The sequence below is a fragment of the Sciurus vulgaris genome (genome assembly GCF_902686455.1).
Source record: "Sciurus vulgaris genome assembly, chromosome: 4".
Classification (NCBI taxonomy): domain Eukaryota; kingdom Metazoa; phylum Chordata; class Mammalia; order Rodentia; family Sciuridae; genus Sciurus; species Sciurus vulgaris.
Genome location: NC_136464.1, coordinates 63730078 through 63751710, shown reverse-complemented (window position 1 = coordinate 63751710; position 21633 = coordinate 63730078). Strand labels below are relative to the sequence as shown.

At 33.6% G+C, this 21633-nt stretch overlaps 1 protein-coding gene across 14 annotated transcripts in view; it reads right to left on the bottom strand.

Annotated features, from left to right (window-relative positions):
• Window positions 1-21633, bottom strand: part of JMJD1C (jumonji domain containing 1C) — a 355043-nt gene that overhangs the window by 57486 nt on the left and 275924 nt on the right. For all 14 annotated transcript variants that reach the window (XM_079136384.1, XM_079136380.1, XM_079136379.1 and 11 more), the window contains 12 exons: window positions 19023-19224; window positions 16868-17082; window positions 15596-15748; window positions 14947-15036; window positions 14280-14407; window positions 13882-14095; window positions 13179-13393; window positions 12103-12381; window positions 6239-6407; window positions 5428-5518; window positions 4811-4941; window positions 4317-4439 (listed from right to left, as the gene is read on the bottom strand). In XM_079136384.1, coding sequence (XP_078992510.1) covers window positions 4317-4439; window positions 4811-4941; window positions 5428-5518; window positions 6239-6407; window positions 12103-12381; window positions 13179-13393; window positions 13882-14095; window positions 14280-14407; window positions 14947-15036; window positions 15596-15748; window positions 16868-17082; window positions 19023-19224 — 2010 coding nt within the window. The remainder of the gene's footprint in view (window positions 1-4316; window positions 4440-4810; window positions 4942-5427; window positions 5519-6238; window positions 6408-12102; window positions 12382-13178; window positions 13394-13881; window positions 14096-14279; window positions 14408-14946; window positions 15037-15595; window positions 15749-16867; window positions 17083-19022; window positions 19225-21633) is intronic.

Below are 21633 nucleotides of genomic sequence, written 5' to 3'. Positions count from 1 at the left end.
ATTCTTAAAGGAGTCAAACCCAATTTTATATTCAAAAACTATTAAGAGCAGAAAACTGGAACTGTCTCCTGTGTGCTATAAGCAAGATCAACAGTGATTTTCCTGGTTTGTCTTCTGTAAACCAAGGGGCAGGAAATAGAAAATTCAAGTTTCTACTCAACTTTAACCAGCATTCCCCCTGTCCCCAAAGGGGTGGTCCTAACAACAATGGTGTGGGCGCATAACAATTCATAATTTATAAAGAACTTTTATGACCACTATCATTCAGTTGGTTCCTATAATTAGAGTAACGTTGTCAAGAATCATAAACTCTATTTTACACTTGAGTAAAAAGGTTCAGTGAGGTGAAGGGATTTGCTTATTACTGTGACTAATGGAAAGCACTGATTAATTTCCATGGAATCTCATATTTTATTATGGTTAATATGTAATCAAATTCTTCATCAACAAAGTTGTGGTTTCGAAGAAACGAGTCCATTCTCTAAAATGTTGACAAACTAAAATACATGGCTTATTTAAGTTCTGCAAGTATGCAAACATCAATTGTGGTTATTTAAGTGTGGAACTATAGGAAAGTTTTTTTTTCAAACTCTTGATTTCAAGAGTTTTTTTTTTTTTTTGTGGTACTGAGGATTGAATCCAGGGATGCTCTACCACTGAGAATGCTCAGCCTGTAATATTTTTTTTTTATTTTGAGTCATGATCTCATCGAGTTGCCCAGAATGGCCTTGAACTTGTGATCCTTCTGCCTCAGCTTCTGAAACAGAACAGCTGGGATTATAGGCATACAGTCCTGTGCCTGGTTCACTCTACAGAGAGTACTTTAAATAAATCTTCCTTTTTTTGTTTGGTACTAAGGATTGAACCCTGGGGCACTTTACTGCTGAGCTGAGCTATATCCCCAGCCTTTTAAAAAAATATTTGAGACAAAGTCTTGCTAAGTTGCTTAGGGATTCACTAAATTGCTACAGTTGGCCTTGAACTTGCAATCCTCTTGCCTCAGCCTCCCAAGTTACTGTGATTACAAGTGTGCACCTAATCACCTTTTAAGAGAAAAAGAAAGCAACCCCCTTCTACAAAGAATACAACAGACATCTAGTAACATCTGTGACTGTGAAATCTTTATAATATTCAAACATGACTACAAAGATTTCTTTTTGTGTGTTCATTTTTTATTTTTTTAATAGAGCATTATAATTATATAATTATCTGGGTTTCTTATGACAAAATTATATATACTAGGAATCTGATTTCAATCTCTATTCCCCTACTGTTCCTCCCCTCCTCCCCTCTCCCTCCTCTACTAATCTTGCTTTCACTCCTTTGGCTGGTTATTTCTACCTATATACAAGGAAGAAATTCCCCCAATACATTTATATATGTTTATAACATGATTCTATTAGATTCATTCCACCTTTCCCTTTACCTCCCTTCATCTCACTCATTCTCCTACTTCTATTCCACTGATTTTCCTATATCTTTAGAATATCTGATTCCCTTCCCCACCTGTCTTTCCCCCTCATTTTGCTTTAGCTTCCACATGTGAAATAAAACATTTGACTCTTGATTTTCTGAGTCTAGTTTATTTCACTTAGCACGATTTCTCCATTTCCACCCATTTAACACAGTAAATGCAATGATTTCACTCTCCTTTTTAGCTGAATAAAACTCCATTGTGTATATATACTGCATTTTGTTCATACATTTATCTGTTGATGGGCATTTGAGTTAATTCCTTAATTTGGCTATTATGAATTATGCTGCTATAAACACTGAAGTACTGTATCACTATAATATGCTGATTTTAGTTCTTTTGAATAAATACCAAGGGGTGGGACAGCTAGGTCATATCGTTCCTAGTTTGTTGAGGAATCTCCACACTGTGAAAGTGGTTGTACTAATTTCTGTAGGTTTTCTTAATTCAAACACGTATTAACTTTTTAACTGCTTATTATGGGTCAAACACAGTTAGATTAGAACTAAGAAAGATCCAGTCAAGACTCCATGGAGTTAAGAAGGGTCTTAATAAATCCACACAAATACCATACTTGGTAAACACAATTATATAAACACTAAGGATGCTCACAGACTAGTTCAGTCCGCTAATGTTATTTGTGACCAAGTTTTTTCCCATTTCCCAAAACAAGAAAATAAAGGACAATGTTAAAAGTTTATCATAAGCTAGGTGTGGTGGCACATGCCTATAATTCCAGCGAATCAAGAGTTTAAGGCAGGAGGATTTCAAGTTCAAGGCCAGTCTCAGCAACTTAGTGAGACCCTGTCTAAAATAAAAATAAAATAAAAAGGGCTGGAAATGAAGCTCAAAGGCAAAGTGCCCTTGGGTTAAATACCCAGTACTGAGGTGGGGGGAGTTTATCATAAAGATTATTCTTTAATTAATCCTTTGTTTGGGTTAGAGTTAAAAAATGTTCTCTTAAAAAAATGACAGCTTAGCAGTGTGCAGTGGTGCACACCTATAATTCCAAGTGTGGCTCTGGAGGCTGAGGCAGAAGGACAGCAAGTTCAAAGTCTGTCTCAGCAAAAGTGAGGTGCTAATCAGCTCAGTGAGACCCTGTCTCTAAATAAAATATGAAATAGGGCTGGGAATGTGGTTCAGTGGTAAAGCACTTTTGCACAGCATGCTCATGGCCTGGGTTCAATCGTCAGTACTATAAAACAAGCAAAGATGAATAAGAAAGTTCCAGTGATTAAGGACATGAATAATAGTGGAGGAAAGCAGGTATAATTTCTTTCTTGTAGAATACATGCTATCAGGGATGATTTAAGTACAACACAATGATATACCAAATAGCATCATACAGCATCATAGCATCATAGGCTCAGAAAGGACAAAGATCACATGTGTCTCGGGTAGAGCTGGGACTACAACTCATGTGTGCCTAATGACAAATCCTTAGGGTAGAGGTGGGTGGGAGTGGCCATCTATTATAATTGATAGTGTCAGTTAAGAAAGCAGAGTAACCAATGAGTTTCTGTAGTTCTGAGGAAACTTAGGTTGTGTATTAAAGAAATGTCAAATGTACACAAAAGTAGAGTGAATATTATAATGAACCCCCATGTCCCCAGCACCTAGTCATTAAGTCACAGATTGATTCTGAGCGCTGGATAGAGAATGTTGTGATCTAAGGGCTGGCTACAAGTCATATATAATTACATCACAGAAAGTGCATGGAAAGCAGAAAAGAGGAAAACATCTGTAACTCTAGAAAAGTCTGTCTATAAGGTGTCAATATTAGGGAACTGATGTTAAAAGCAAAAGCTAGTAGTCGAAGAAAAGGTAGTAATTAACAGTGTGACTTATTACAGAGGGTGGAGAATAATAAAAGAATCAGAATGCAATTCCTGAATTATCGAAATGCGTGTCAGTGAAAGCGACTGCAACAATTTTACCCAGGTATAAAAGACTGAAACAAGTTGAAATGTGATAAAGACAGTAAAAACTTGTTTAAGAATGCTAGAGTCATAGATTCAAAGGGGGCATTACTTTTGAGGGAAAAAAAAGAACAGTTTATAGAGTATGGTCCTAATTGTTTTGTTTTTTTCACTGTTGGGGATTGAATCCAAGGCCTCATTCATGGGTAAGTAAGCATTCTACCACTGGGCAATACCCTCAGTCCTAGAGTATGCTTCTATTCAAGAAACCAGTAGAGAGAAAAAAGTTAAAGATCTATGACTATGTATAAAAGTAGGGAATAAGTGATGAGATGAGATGAAGGCAAGGTTTTAGAGAAAAATCCAAGGAATGGAAACTAAAACCAATATATTAGACAGAAATGTCACTACTACTTAGCAAAGGCCTCTTTCTTCCTCTGATACAGGGAAAGATGAAAAGGAAGAAGACAGATGCTGGGGTGTACTTCAGTGACAGAATGCTTCCTTAGCATGTGTGAGGCCCTGGATTCAATCCCTAGCACCAACAAACAAACAAACAAACAAACAAAAAGCATACAAAAACCTAAGAAGGAAGAATGAGGCACAAACCATCTTTAAAAGTTCCAGAACCTAGTTTCTGTTCCTGAATACATGTTTACATTTGAGTTTAAGAATACATTTTCATAAACACATTACTTAACGAGGAAAGGAGCAAAAAAAAAAAAAAAAAAAAAAAAAAAAACTTTTAACATTTCTTTTAGATAGAAAAATTAATCTTTAAGTAATAAAGATTATACTATCCCTATATACATTGCAATTCTTTTTAGAACCTTTGTTGTTAACTTGGGAGGCTGACATTTTGTATGAGACTAGTGTATGTGGTATACTCAACTGCAATACCACTACTCTTTTAGTTTCTTTACCTGATTTTGAGAGAATGCCATTTCCTTTTGCTATACCAACATAGACTAGAATATTTACAACATCAGAAACTTCAATATGGAGATTTGTTGTTCCTATATCATGATCTTTAGCAGCAGCTACACCTGTGTATAAAATAAAATTAACAAAATATTTTATATTTTCTAATAATGTATTAGTCCAAAATCAGCTGTCAGAATTATAATTTGACCTTAGTCTCCCTGTATAACTCCTCCTAAAAGTCACAATCTGTAAAAATGCTCTATACAATGCAAATTAGTAAAAGTGCAAATATTTTAATGAAATTAGCAGGTACTTAAATACTTGCTCTTAATTTTGTAATATATTATTAATATGAAAAAGGATTTCAGGAGATTTAATATTAAAAGAACAGATAAGAGTAGAAACTAAAAATCATCTTAATTTATCTTTGGAAGAAGTTTGTTAAAATCCCACACATAATTTCACCTTGGAAGAAATATGAATATATACTTACCATAGGCACTACATAACCTGGGTCCTAGATCAGGACGTACAAAAAATCCTGGCAAATGAGATGCCAAATTGAATTTTCCTTCTGGATTACAATATTCTGGCAATGGCAGGCTTTTTAAAAGATCTTCATATCTGAAAAATAACAATACTACGTTCTTTAAAGTTTGTTATTTTAAAAGTTCATTCAAATATATAATTTTTAAGTTGTTAAAAACATCAGAAAACCTTTCCTTAAGGCAGATAACACTTCTCTTGACCTTCTTCGAAGTTTAAATGAATTCATTACACATGGAAAAGCATTAAACAGAAGTGATACTGATTAAAATTTAAATTCTACTTCCCAAATAGTACAAATTAAAAGTTTCAAAAAAGAGGCAGCAAGCAAGGCCTTATGGTTCTTTAATGTGAGCTTTTTTCCCTTACTGCCGTTAACACAAAAACTTCCCCTACTGGAACTAACTATAGGGATACAGTTTCCCTAATAGAGTTATTTTTTTTTTTTAAAGAGGAAGAAAAAATCCCTAAAGATTATATTTGCAGTTAATTATTTCACCTCTGGGAACAATCTCAGCTCAACTTCCAAAAGCAACAGTCAAATGAAAGTTTCAAAAGATATACCTTGCTGGCATCATAGTCTTGAAGTCTTCCCCTGAAGGACAATCTTTCAATTTTAAAACAACTGTTTCTCCACTTTTAGATTTCTGCCGTTCTATAAAGAATGCAGTTAGTTACTAATAAGTTAATTTCTACATTTCAATTTCAATATTTGGAGATAAAGAAATATAAATGAATGATTCAATTACTATACAGTATGTGCTTAATGAATGCTTATTTTTATTCCATATGTACTTCTGTGGTATTAAGACTTTTGGTCCTTATGTACATGAATAGAATGTAAAGTATTATTAATTAGTAATGTCTCAAAAAATTCTTTAAAAAAAAATCTCTTCATGTTGGGTGCAGCGGCATATACCTATAATCCTAGCAGTTTGGGAGGCTGAGGCACTAAGCAACTTAGCGAGTCCCTATCTCAAAATAAAAAATAAAAAGAGGGCAGGGGATATGTCTCAGATGTTGAATACCCTTGGGTTCAATCCCCAGTACCAAAACAAACAAAATCTCTCTTTACAATTGTTAGCATTATAGTCTTTCATAAATACTTTTAAAAGTGTTTTACATAAATTATGCTAATTCAAATTCCACAATTTTATGGGGTTACCAAAAATGTCCCCATGTATTATTAGGACTTCTTTTAAGGTTATTAGGACCCAGTATTTTGTTTCCGTGTACTTGTTATCTGATGACTATGTAATACAAACGTTTTTAAGACTAAAAATCTGGTAGGCTATATTTGCAGTTTATTATTCTGTGGGAATATGATTAAAAAAACAGTAAATAAAAAAAAAGAAAAGAAAAGAAAACAACATACTTGATATTTCTTCAAAACCATCCCAGAATTCCTTAACATTGGCATTTGAAATAACGCTGTCTTTGCAGTTCAGGAGATCAGCTTGGTGGTCTCCAAAATCAAGACTAATCGATTCCGCCTTCCATAAGCTAATGTTCATTTTCTTATGCACACCAGATACCACTGCAGGCTTATGAATAGATAAATGAATAACAGTTAAAAAAGTTGTGGGTATGATATAAATCATATGTAACAAATAAATAATATGTTAGGATTCAGGCCTAATGAAAAATTGGTGACTATAAAGGAGGTTACTAAAAGTAATTTCTGACCAGAAAAGATATTTACAATACACTATCAAAGAAATGGTGAGAGAATGCCATGTAGAGTGTAGTGGTATTTTTGAATCAGAAATTTAAATATGCAGTAATTTTTTAGAAAGAAGTCTAAAAATATTAAAAATTTCATTTCTTGGTTGTAGAAATGTAGGTTTCTGGGTTGCTTTGTCTACAGGCTAATATTTACACAGAATATAAATTATTTGCTTATTAGCATACAATACATACACATTACATGATTTTTAAATAAAAATGTAAATAGTTCTTGATATTAAAACATAATTTATATACATTTATATCACCTAAAATGCATGTTTTTTTCTCTACAAGGATCATAATAGATTAAAACATGAAACACCTAGGCATAACATCAACTTTTAGCTTAAGAGTTTCCTGAAAGGGAAATCTCTTCTTTGAAATTTCACAATTAGAAATTCTCTTAAGGCTCTTTAATGGGGAAACAAACAATTGAAGATATAAAAACTCCAATATGTTCACCTGATGCTTAATTTGCAGGTTTTTAAAAAACAACTCTTTAAGTTCTAAATGAAGTAAAATTACAGAATATAGAGTTCACAGGAAGTTGTGACTTAAAAGTCTCTAAAAAATAGTTATTAAACTTCCTAAGATAATTAAAACTTGGGCTGGACACAGTGGTACACACTTGTAATCCTAGTGACTTAGGAGGCTGAGGCAGAAGGATCCCAAATCCCAGGTCAGCCTGGGAATCTCAGTGAGATTCTGTCTTAAAATAAAAAGTAATAAGGGCAGGAGATGTAGCTCACTGGTAGAGACTATGACTTTTCATGTAACCTTCAACAAGAAGGGAGCTGGAAGCCAGGCGTGGTGGTGCACGCTTGTAATCCCAGCAGTTTAGGAGGCTGAGGCAGGAGAATCATGAGTTCAAGGTCAGCTTCAGCAACTCAGCAAGACCTTACATTCTTATATAAAAATATGAAAAAGGGCAGGGGATGTGCCTCAGAGGTTAAGCGTCCCTGGGAGGTTCAATCTCTGGTACCAAAAAAAAAAAAAAAAAAAAAAAAAAAAAAAGAATGAAAGAAAGAATTGAGCTAGAATTTTAAGCACAAAACAAAACAAAAACAACAACCCCGAATCCAGAAACATACCCTAAAGTCTCATTAACCAGACCACTTGGTTGAATGCTCCATTAAATATCATTAATTGGCTAATAACACATCTAACTCTTAAAATAGCTATTAGAAAATTAACTACTAACAATTCACATATTAATTTCTAGTGCCTATTCAATAATAATCCAGACCTATGCCTGTTTCTTATGGTAATCAGCAGCTTGGGAAAAGGTGATCATAATAAAGAGATAAGCTAATTGGTATTTTAAAACAATTCAAAGCAGAAAGAATACCATCATTTTCTTGAAATGATATAAGGCTTCCTAAAGACTTCTTGACTCTGGTATTACTTCTCTGTAACAACTTCTAATATGCTTTGCTATTGTTACCAATTATTTAAAAAATGTCAACCTCATTATGTTGATTCCTCAATTAAAACTACTGCCTACAATTAAAAGCCCTTATGTTCAATCATGGTATCCCCCCAAAAAAAAAAAGAAAGAAAGAGGGAGTCTGACATTTCTAAACCAGAGGATTTCCTCCACTCATCAAAATTATTTTTTTATGGGATAAGTTGGGGGAAATGGGTAGAGAAATATCAAGTACAATACACAAAAGAAATTTTGTTAATAGAAACCAAAATGATTGAATAATGTACTTGACATTAATATTATAGTAGTTTCCCCCCCTTATCTGTGGTTTTGCTTTCATGGTTTCAGCCACTCAGGATCAACCTTAAACTGAAATTTTTTTCAGAAATAAACAATCCGTAAGTTTTAAACTAAAAAAAAAAAAAAAAAAAAAAAATTGCCTGAAGTATAAACTCCTTACCATGATAAGGGCCCTTTAAAAATAATTCCCTTAATGAACCCTACCAAACTCATTCTATGAAGCTAATATCAACCTCATACCAAAACCAGGCAAAGACACATGAAGGAAAGAAATGTTTAGACCAACATCCTTGATGAATATTAGAGGCAAAAATCCTTAACAAAATCTGGCAAATGGCATCCAAAAACATATTAAGAAGATAATTTGCCACGATCAAGTGGAATTCATGCCGGGAATGCAAGGTTGGTTCAACATCCAGAAATCAACAAATGTAATCCATCCTATCAATAGACTTAAGGTTAGGAATCATATGGTCATTTCAATTGATGCAGAAAAAGCGTCCGACAAAATTCAACACCCCTTCATGCTCAAAACACTAGAAAAAATAGGGATGTAGGAACATACCTGAACATTGTAAAGGCTATTTATGCCAAGCCCATGGCCAACATCATTGTTAATGGAGAAAAACTGAAAGCATTCCCTTTAAAAACCGGAACAAGACAGGGATGCCGTCTTTCACCACTTTTTTTTTTTTTTTTTGTGGTGCTGGGGATTGAACCCAGGGCCTCGTGCTTGCAAGGCAAGCACTCTACCAACTGAGCTATATCCCCAGCCCCGTCTTTCACCACTTCTATTCAACATCGTCCTTCAAATACTAGCCAGAGTAATTAGACAGGCTAAAGAAATTAAAGGGATACAAATAGGAAAAGAGGAACTCAAGCTGTCACTATTTGCTGATGACATGATTCTCTATTTAGAGGATCCAAAAAAAACTCCTCCAGAAAACTTCTAGACCTCACAATGTTAATTCAGCAAAACAGCAGGTTATAAAATCAACATGCATAAATCTAAAACATTTTTATACATAAGTGATGAAACATCTATAAGGGAAATGAGGAAAACAACTCTGTTCCCAACAGCCTCAAAAAAAAAAAAAAAAAAAAAAAAAAAAAAAATCTAACCAGAGGTGAAAGATCTCTACAATGAAAACTACAGAAAAATAAAGAAAGAAACTGAAGGTCTTAGAAGATGGAAAGATCTCCCATGTTCTTGGATAGGCAGAATTAATGTTATCAAAATGGCCATACTTCCAAAGGCACTATACAGATTTATCACAATCCCAATTAAAATCCCTATGACATTGCTCATGGAAAGAGAAAAAGCAATCGTGAAATTCATCTAGAAGAACAAAAGACCCAGAATAGCCAAAGCTATCCTGGGCAGGAAGAGTGATGCAGGAGGTATCTTAATACCAGAACTTAAACTCTACTATAGAGCAATAGTAACAAAAACGGCATGGTACTGGCACCAAAATAGACAGGTAGGCCAATGATACAGTATAGAAGACACGGAGACATACCCACATAAGTACAGTAACCTCATACTAGACAAAGGTGCCAAAAACTTACAATGGAGAAAAGACAGCCTGTTCAACAAATGGTGCTGGCAAAACTGGAAATCCATGCAGTAAAATGAAATTAAACCATTATCTCTCACCCTGTACAAAACTCAACTTGAAATGGATCGAGGACCTAGGAATTAGACCTGAGACCCTTTACCAAATAAAAGAAAGAGTAGGCCCAAATCTCCATGACTTTGGCTTAGGACCAGAGTTCCTTAACAAGACCCCCACAGTGCAAGAAATAAAAGCAAGAATCAATAAATGGGATAGATTCAAACTAAAAAGTTTTTTCTTAGCACAGGAAACAATCAATAATGTGAAAAGAGAGCCTACAGAGTAGGAGAAAATCTTTTGCACACACACTTCAGACAGAGCACTCATCTCCAAAGTTTATAAAAAACTTAAGGGGCTGGGGACATAGCTCAGTTGGCAGATTTCCTGCCTCGCAGCACAAGGCCCTAAGTTCAATCCCCAGCACCACAAAAAAAAAAAATAAATAAAATTAAAAAAAAAACCTTAAAAAGCTTTAGATATACAAATATCTTGTTTGTGATCAATGAATATATGAAAAAGTGCTCATCATCCCTAGTAATTAGAGAAATGCAAATTAAAACCACCCTAAGATTTCATCTAACTCCAATTAGAATGGCTATTATCAAGAACACAAGCAAGAATGTGTTGGCATGTATGTGGGGGAAAAGGCACACTCTTACATTGCTGGTGGAGTTGCAAACTGGTGCAGCCACTTTGGAAAGTAGTATAGAGATTCCTCAGAAAACTTGGAATGGACTCACCATTTGACCCAGTTATCCTACTCCTTGGTTTATACCCAAAGGACTTAAAATCAGTAGTACAGTGATGCAGCCACATCAATGTTCATAGCAGCTCAATTCACAATAGCTAGATGGTGGAACCAACCTAGGTGCCCTTCATTTGACGAATGGCTAAAGAAACTGTGGTATATATACATAATGCAATATTACTCAGCCATAAAGAATAAAATTATGGCATTTGCTGGTACATGGATGAAGATGAAAAATATCATGCTAAGTGAAATAGGCCAAGCCCCAAAAAACAAAGGCCGAATATTTTCTCTGATAAGTGCATGACAGTGTATAACCTGTGGGGGTGGTGATGGGGGAAAGAAAAGAATGAAGGAACTTTAGATGGTGGTGGTGATGGGGGAAAGAAAAGAATGAAGGAACTTTAGATGGTGTAGAAGAAAATGGGGTGCGAGGGGCATGGGACAGAAAGACAGTAGAATGAAACGGTATTACCCTATATATATGTATGATTACATGAATGGTGTGAATCTACATTGTGTACAACCATAGAAATGAAAAGTTGTACCCCATTTGTGTACAATGAATCAAAATGCAGTCTGTAAAAGTAAAAAAGATTTTAATTAAAAAAAATTCCCTTAACAATCAAAGATTAGGCTACATGTTGTGCATATGCAATGAATTGGTATATTTTTTTTGAGGGGGGGAGAGGAAGCACCTTCATCAGATTTTGAAAGGACTTAGTGACATAAAAGATTAAGAACCACTGCAATAAAATGGTTCTTAAATCATTTTTACATAGCCTATTCATTTTTATATCCTAAATGCCTAGTACAAAGACTAAATGTGCTCAAAAACTAGCAAAGTTTACCAGAAAGAAATATTAACATTAATAGTGTCATGCAAATGCTTACATTGGTTCATAATTTCTTATTGATATAGTAAACTGCTGAAATGCATATCAAACATATTAAAACTTAGGTCTTGTAGAAAGTATTATTTGGACAGAATGAAATAATGGAACTTCTCATTCAAGACTGGAAAAACCCTGACCTTAGTGTTAAGGAGTGTATGCTCCTTAACATACACAGCCTTAGCAACTCAGTGAGATCTTGTTGTGTTAAAATAAAAAATTATTTTAATGTGTAGCTCAGTGGTAAAGTGCCTTTGGGTTAAATTTCCAGTTAACAACAACAACATATATCAAATAACCAGAGTTTTCCCGTTAATTCATGTAAATCTGGCCAAAGACACAGGAGTTAAGAAATAATTGTTCTGGTAATCCTATTGGTGTTTCTAATATCTTATTGCCTCTCAAATATGTTAAATACTATTTTCTTCCCCCCTGTATTTCTATCCCTAAGGAGGGAAACATTTTGTCTGCTTAATCAACTTTAGATCCATGAATGAAGAGTATACTCAATCATCCTAAAATACTCACCTGTCCTCGTTTCCAACACTCTTTGAAAAGCTTCCAATTATTACTATTCTTGTAATCCTTAAGCCACAAAATATGCTTTTCACAGATCCAAGAATGTGGTATATCACTGTACAATTTATTACTTTCATTCATGACAGACTTTCTGCTTTCTTTAGGCTCTTCTTTAAGGTCTGGTTTTATGTTTATCTTGGAGGTTTTATTTGGTGGAATTTTGTTTTCAACAACTGAAGCAATTATGTCATCAAGAATGTTAGGCATAGTCCGCCCAGTTTTGCCACTCTACAAAGGAAAAAACAAACTACTGAAAAAAAATTTTGAGAGAAAATATGTGATTTTCCTCCCACATACTGTATTTTAAACTGTGACTTTACTGAGACTAGGGTGGGAACCAACACAAAAGGCATTCCTGCATTCAAGAATATGCAGTTGTATTAGTAGGACATGGCTTCCTAGTCTCTGTACTTTTCCTGACATATGGGGACCAGAAGTTTGATTGAGAAACTACCAGGCCTGCAAAACTTAGAAGCATAGCCTTCCTACCTTTTATATCATTTTAGGCATGAGGCAGAATAAGGTGGGTGGAATGCTCCACATACTTTTAAAAGCCACTAAAACTTTTAAACTAATTAGAAAATCATTATGCTTCCTATCCCTGATGAACATTTAAATCAAATTTTGATTTCTAAGTATTTTAAGTAACATAAGCCATTCACTTCTATATGGGTTCCCCACCACACACACACACTAAATGTACTGTTTTCACATTCTGAAGGTGTTATCTAAGTTCTCCTGTTCTCAAAGAGCCCTCTCCTTCAACCTTTCACTTAGGAAAAGAAGATGGAAAACTACAGCTTTGAAGTTAGAATGCAAATGAACATGCCTACCCATTTCACTTAAGATTTCATTTGCATTTTAATGTGTAGTTCATAGCCAAACACCAAGATACCAGGCCCACATTAAACCCAAAGGTCTAGAAGTACAATTCAGAAGTAGAGCACTGGCCTAGCACGTTTGAGGCTTTGGGCTAAATCCTACCTAGCATTCGGACCCCTACAAAATCTGTCAATCACACTCACTGCAGCTCCTGTTGAATACACTGGTGCAAAGGCAATGCCAGCATCTGTAGAGCCCACACGTAGTTTGCCAGCTGTTGTGGTCAGCAAATCCCGTAAGGTTGAACCCTGTTCATTATTCTGGGACATAGGAGGGGATGTTCTGCCATTTGGAGAATCAGAACCATCTTGTTCTCTCTCTTCTTTACTTTGCTTTTCAAGGGAAAACTCTTTGTTTTCTGAAACGAAACATTTCACAAAATGTTAAACAAAATGTTTAACAAAAGCTTGATAACTAAAGTACAAATAAATCTGGCATCCTGCATTTTATAGTGGAAGGCAAAACCTGTAGTACTAGCGATTTCTTCATCTGAACACAAACTAGAAGATGAGTGAAATCTTTTAAAGTTTAGTCAAATGTTTGAATATGAAAAGGCCCTCCTCAATATCTTAGACATGCAGCTGAGTTTGTACCTGTCACAAATTAAATATGTTATAGCTAGACAAGCAAAAAATACTGGTAAGAGATCTAGTACTCTAGGGGTTTCATCGATAAGGTCATCCATATGTGATTCTGTAACTAATTTTGATGCAATCTTAGGAAGGCAAGGTTTTGAATAAGACCAATGTTTTATTGAACTTAAATCATAATTTAAGCAAAAGACCTAAGTAAATTCTTTTAACATATAATCCTCTAATACATACTTAGATAATTGGTTATGTTTACCTTTTTTTTCCTCTCTGGCTTTTTGCTCTGCAAGATCTGCTAACCAGTGCAGTGGTGACTGGGATTCTGGAGGAGTTAACTTGCTATCTGTGCTTACATCACTCCCTGGGCTGCTGTTGCCATTACTTTCAGACTTCTCAGGTGTATTCTGCTGCTGAGACTCAGGCATGCACAGAGAAATTTTATTACTGTGATTAAGAACATTCTGTAAAACCTACAAGGGTAGAACAATTAAATTTTAAAAAAACTATTTCTTCAATTATTCAGAGTTAAAAAGTAGCAGTAATAAGAAATTTACACAGTAACACAGAAAATGTAATTCACAAATAAGACCTACACTGAATTTCAAATAAAGTTATTTAACCATGCATTTTATATAAATAGTGATTTTTACTCACTTGAGATACACCATTCATGGTAGGAAAACTTCCAACTTGTAAATTCTGTTTGTTTATACAATGACAATGGGATTTAATACCATATTTTTCCCTAAGAATGTGCATGGCATCTAGAAGATCTGTCAATACTACAAAATAAAATGATAGTTAATTAAAAAAAATTACTACTAATTGTTAAAAAGACTATACAAATCTTTTCTTACTATATTTTATAATTTAGGAACAATGTGACCTTTTCATTCTTTGTGACCTTTTCATTCTTTTCCATTTATTTTCTTCATGCCATCCCTTCCAAATATCACAGTATTAATCACTCAACCAAGTTTATATTCTCTATTATTTTCTCACTTATCCTATTTTTAAAAATTCAGTATGTTCAAGAATCTTAGAAAGCTTTCACTATGAATCCAAAGGCTTTCTTATTTATTCTATTTTCCTCTTCTAAATGTTTATGCTATGGCTTTCATCACTGAAGCTGGGTTTATTTTCCTAAAGAAAGATAATCCTAAAGGACTTCCCCACTTTGAGTAAGATAATTCAAGATTAGTTAATTACCACCTCTTCATTCTTCATTCTATTATACTCCTAGATATTTCTTTTGGTGTTCTTTTAATGTAGAATAATCAATAGCTGCTATACTATGTAGATAATATATATTTATACTTACCAGAACCAGGTATAATTTGAGTTGGCATTAAATGTTTGTGATCATGAGGTTGTCCTTTCACACACTTCATCCAAGCATATAATTCTTTATCTGTAAGATAACATACTGGTTTTATATCCCTCCAGATTTCATAAATTCGATGGTTGTACATAAAACTTCAATGACAAGCTTCAAAATGTTTGGTCATTGAAAAAATAGAGCCAGAAAGACATTTCTAGCAGTCTGTAAGTTCTCTAAAAACAGAAAACAGATGAAGTCCTTTTCTAAAGTATTCAAATATGACTTACATGAATGGTTTTAATTAACAGATTCTAGGACTTTTGACTCGGAATCTGAAAGCAACAAGGTTTAACCTAAATTTTGTCTATGATTAGGGACAATTGGTCCCTAATGAAATGAAAAAGTGAAAACACTCATCAGGCTAAAAGATGTAGAAGCAGTTTAATCCTAGGAAATTCAGCCACTGAAAACTGTACTTATTCTTCCTCTTAAAAAACATACTTTAAAAAAATTTCTTTTTTGTGAATATACTGCATATTAGTACAATATATCCAAGATAAAGACAGGAAAAAACACATCTAATTTTCCAGATAAATGATCCTAAACAAAGTAACACAGAAAATTTCAACTTATATTGTTATAAACCAACCTCTAGAACTTTTTCTCTCCTTTGCCTTGTAACAATCCAAACAGACCACAAACCCACATTTTTGGCAGACCCAGTGAATATTAAACAGTGTCGCTTCACATGCATCACACATCTCACGGACTCCTCGTACTGCTCTTTTCCAGGCAATTTTGGCTGAAATGCAGAGAAAATAAAAATTTTAAGGTGAACATGCTCTTCTCCATGCACTTTTGGCTAAAATACAGTGAAAGTAGAAACGTAAAGGAAAACAGAATTTTTAAGCCTATATGAACTGAAGACTAATAGCCGATCTCAAGTAATTAATTAGTATTTCTCTTTAGAAGACTCATAAATAATAGTAAGTGAAATTAAAAATGGTTTATCTTCAAGGAAGGGTTGACATTCTGGCCTGAATAATTCTTTCTTGTGGGGGAATATCCTGTGCAAGGATGTTTAGAGGAATTCGTGGCCTTTCCTATCAGATGCCAGCATTACTTCCCTACTTCCTTTAGTTATGCAACCAAAAATGTCCCCAGTTATTGCCATGTGATCACCAATTTTATGGAAGGAAGGAAAAGAAGCTAACATTTAAAGTATCTACTATGTACTTATGTTAAGTGCTTTACATTAAGTAAACATGTAATTAGTATACTACTTTGTAAATAAATCTATGAGGTACTCATCTTTTCCATTTCACAGACTGATATTTAGGGAGATTATTTGTCAAAGATCACATTAAACAAGAATAAAGTTGAGAATCAAATATAAATCTCTGGGATGGATTACATTCTTATATAACAAAATAGAAAATCTCACAATTTTGTATCTGAAGTATTTTTATCACACTGATTTATGCTTTAATGGCAGAAATAGGAAAATGTTATTATAATTTCACAAATGGTTAACAGACTCAATCTCAAAAGAAAATGTCTGTAATCACCAGAGGTGGTAGCACATGCCTGTAATCCCAGCAGCTCAGGAGGCTGAGGCAGGAGAATGGCAAGTTCAAAGTCAACCTCAGCAATTTACTGAGACCCTGTCTCAAAACAAAAAAAAAAAAATAAAAAGGGCTAGGGATGTGGCTCAGTGGTTAAGTACCCCTGGGTTCAATTCCTCGTTAAAAAAAAAATAAATAAATAAAAAATAAAAAATAAAAAAAATCTGTAACTTTAAGTACATGATATAATTACAAATCTTAAGATTAGATGAGAGACTTCTCACACAGATTAAACATAATTCAAAGAGATATTAAAATGAAATCTGTATAGTGTAGGTTATATTTAACTTTCTTACCATCCTTTTTCACCCAGGACAAAGCTGTTTTTTCAGATGTCACTAATTGACAGAACTTATCACCTATTATTTCCAAGATATATTTAGAAGTTTCTATGTCTAATTCATCATCTTCATAATTTTCATGTGTCCATAAACTCATAGCTTCATCATCATACTGGTCAGGAGAAGAGAAACCATCTATTCTAACCACTCCATTTTTACTAAATGACAATCTGAAATGATGAAAACACAAAAGCATTAGATACCAAGTACCAAGTTAAGATTATAATTAATTTTTAGGTTCATATTACATTATAAACACATAAATAAAATTATCCCCACCATTTACACTTACTTAACTCCATTCAAATGAAAACTATTAGAAACTATGTCCCAAGGATTTGATGAGTAACAGGAGTAAAAATGTAGGACCCGTGTTAGTCAGAGCAATGCTCTTACTTTATATCTAACTTCAATCAGGAATTGCTAATGATAAAAATGGTCTACATTACCTTAGGATTTTTATTGGGAGGAAGAAATTTCAAGTATACATATACTTCCATTAAAATGACAATTTATTATGAACTCGATTAATGTGTTTAATTGCTCTTAGCTTATGACATAAAATGTAAACTACTCTATTTGAAAATAACTTGAGGAAATGAAAGGCAACATTGTCATTTTTTATTGGCTGGCAGTTATTCCCAACTTTTGAGTATTTATAGTCTCTTTATTCTCAAAGAGGATATCTGAAATTCACTATTCTGTATTTTTCAAAGGGACAATATCAAAAATGGTCTTTTTTATTTCTACTTCTTATACTTTAAAAAATTTTACACTTTCCCTTTTAAACAAAAAATTTCCCTTCATCATAATCAACTTATTTCAACATTATCCTCACTTAAACATTTATTCAAAAATTTTCCTGGATATTCTTTGTTCTGGAACCTACTTTTCCAATTCCATCTGTGATCTCTTTTGCACACCCATTTGTACTACCTTCTGCAACAAATCCCTCTTGGGGATTGCTGGTTACAAATACTACGGAATAAAGAAGAAATAGAACATGGTTTGTTCCTACCAATACATAGTTTTTAGGATCTCTCCTGGGCCACCAGTGTAGTACATTTACCAGAATAGACTATCTCCTAACTTCTTAAAAGAAAGTAGAAAAATAACCATCAACAGCAATAGACCATTTCATATGTACATGGTCCACACAACGTCTCTGCACATTACTCTACCTCATTTAACCCTCATTGAGCCACTGTAAAGTGGTATGGTATTGAGGATCAAATCCAGTGCCTCACACATGCTAGGCAAGTGCTCTGCCACTGAGCTATAACCCCAGCCCTTTTAACGTGAATAAAACCACATAGGAACTAACGGACAGAGATGGTATTCAAACTGGAATGACTACTTCTAAGAATATAAGACATTAACTAGTCTGTACTAGATGGGTAACCTAGCTACTCTTTAGTTGAACTCCTACAAGTCATGAACAGACTTTATGAATAAAGTTTTCAATTTTGAAGTATTTACTTATATTAAATTGGTACATAGGTTAATCAAGGTTTATGTGGTTATTATATTACAAAATACTAACAAATCCTTGTTGTTTTATAACTCATTTTTAAAGCTACAAATTTTAATTTTTTTACCCAATCAACTATTTATGCTTACTGGTTAAAGTACAGATATAAACACTATATTGTTTTTGCCAAAGTCTATACACTTTTAAGAAATTCTTTAATCCAAAACAAACTGCCGTTTTCTTATCATCTTCTAGGAAAAATACTAACATTTTCTCATTAAAGAAGAATAAATCTCTCAGAAAACAAAGGTCACAGAACACAAGTAATAAATGAATATGTATTTAAGTTCATTAGTTAATTACTGTCAAAATTTAGCACAAAAAGTTTAATTCTTAAAAAAAATTTTTAGATGTTGATAGATCTTCATTTTATTCATTTATTTATATGTAGTGCTGAGAATTGAACCCAGTGCCTCACACATGCTAGACAAGCACTCTACCACCGAGCCACAACCCCAGCCCCTTAACGTTTCTTTATAATGTATGAGAAACACAGAAATTCAAAGATAAGGGCCCCTTAGAACAACAGTATAATTTCCAATACTCAATATATTTCCCCCCTATTTCATATTTACTTACCGTCTAAAATAGTAAAATCTACAAAATACTGGTGAGTGAGTTGGTTCTTCTCCTTTTTTACTGCGAATAAGTCTACATTCTCGGCACTTTTGTAAATTAGGCCCTATCTCACAGCAGGAGTCATCCTGTAAAAAGGATTCCCCAGTTTGCTTCAGCTTCTTGACTTTTCGCCAATCTTTTAATACTGAACGAGGGATGCCAGCTGTAAAATCGGTGGGAAATGATTAGCAAGATTGTTTTATAGAAAGGTACATTCCTTGAGATGAAGTTCAAGACAAATACACAACAATCACAATAATGGTAAGATTAGAGACAAAAAGCCAGGACTTGGATTTCTAGGTATAATTAATAACTGAAAAGTCCACAGCAGCATTTGTTTACTTGTTAACCAATTTACTAAACTAATGAACCCTTTTGTTAGTATGCTGGAAATGCAGAGCTGAATAAATTTTCCAGTTGACCGAACTCTTTACACATTAACAATTCATATGTATATCACAGCAAACAGAATCATTCATACTCTGTGTACCTCTATAACTAAAAAAATCATTCTAAACAGATATTTCTTTCCTTTATTGCAATGCCCTGCATTTGATATTAACATATTAAAGGCAGCAGTACCTTTTATAAAAATAAAAGGATTTTAAAGAAAATAAAAGGAAAAGATACACAAATTAATTGATGGAAGTTATAAGAAAACAAAAAAAGCATCATGTCAGCTTCTTGACATGCAGGCACAATGGTATGAGCCTTCAGTGTTAAGCTATGTGTGGGAGGTTGAGGCAGGAGGATCACTTAAGTCTAAGAGATCAGGGCAGCCTGGATAACACAGTGAGACCCTATCTCTTGAAAGAAAAAATAAAAGGCATTAAAGAAATATAAAGGAAAAGACCTCAAATGTATCACACAGCCTATTACTTGGAGGAAAAAAATCTATTTATTTACCATAGTCAACATCATTGTTCTGTCACTTTTGTTAACTTACACTTAACAAGTAGAACATGACTCAAGTAATCCTAGAGAGTAGGTAGAATTTTCAGACCAGGAGAAACCCAAACAATTACGTTAAAATTTGTCTATTAAATTTTAAAAATAACCTCATTTTTTAATGTAGTGTTGAGGATCGAACCCAGTGCCTTAACATGTGCTAGACAAGTCCTCTACCACTGAGCCACAACTCCAGGCCTGTCTATTAAAATTCTAAAAACAAATTCATTTAAAACCTAACTATGTTGGGATAAGCAATATTTGGTAACTCAAATATTCATGCTCATCCTGTGATATTAATATATCTATGACATTAGATTTATATAGTTTGCTATTTCTCTCACATTGACAGAATACACTGTATTTCCTAATCTTGTGCCTTGTATTCATGCCTATACTATATATTAGAGGCACCATGAGTCTTGAGACTAGATACTTCTTGCAGAAACTTGTAGGAGAACACTTATCCAGAGCTCCTACTTTTTCCTATTTGTCGACAGGATAAACAGTGTAACTACAGAAAACTCAACCCATCTTACACAGAAGCACTGTATTTAAATGACAGGATGGCTCATTTAATACTGGGTCGAATTGTATTCAGTACTTCTAGGATTGCTGTTTTTTTTTTTTTTCAATGACATATTTTCCCCTTTTCTGTTTCCATCTTAAGACAAGGAGCAATTTGGCTTAATCTACTATAGACACACACACACACAGACCAATTATGGTATAAATGTTTCCAAAAGGCTTGTGTATAAGAGTTTGCACTGTGTACATGACAGATTTTTCCTATGGACTATTTAAAAAAGTTAAGAGTGTTTAGAAATCAGAATGAATAATAGAAATGTCACACTGCTGATAAATTTTTATTTGGTACACTTTCTTGCAATAATTTACTTACTTATTGATTACACTAGAATAATCTAAATGCAATCTGTTTCTATTTTTGATTAGGAAGTAACTTTAACCATATACTTTTAATTTCAGGTAACAGAACAGTTCAGAGTATGGATCCCCATACCACCGGAATAGTTTAAACAGTATTATAATAAAGAACCAGACATTTCAAAGCAAATCTCAATTATGACACAAAATAGGCACTTTGAGTTTTTTTTCTTTTTAAAGAATGAATTAATTACAAAGACATTCATATTATAAATTTTGCTTCTAGACCAGGTTAACTGTTGCTAATAACTTTTATGAAGTTAACTCACAGTATTTGTACAATATATAGAAGTTTTTTCTTTAATTCTACATGTCTAACTTATTGGCAATATCTAAAACCTAATAGTTTGAGATTAACATAGTCAACAACAACAACAAAAACCTAACTCAGTGTTGACTTTGTGCAGTAAGAACCTATTGAACCTTAGTTCCCTATTAGCAAATCCACAAATAGATACGCTAAACTAAAATTATGTAAGAATTAGTATGAAAAAGCAGCTAATTTCTGGTTATTAAATACAAAATTTGACCTTACTGAAATAAAATGTTAGTTACCATGTATGAGAGAGATTTTTACTAAGCATTACAATGCAAGGGGAAAAAGGTACTAATACCAGCCATTGTCTTAGAACTCTAATTTGAAAATATGCACATTCAGTCTCAAGATGAATAGAGAATA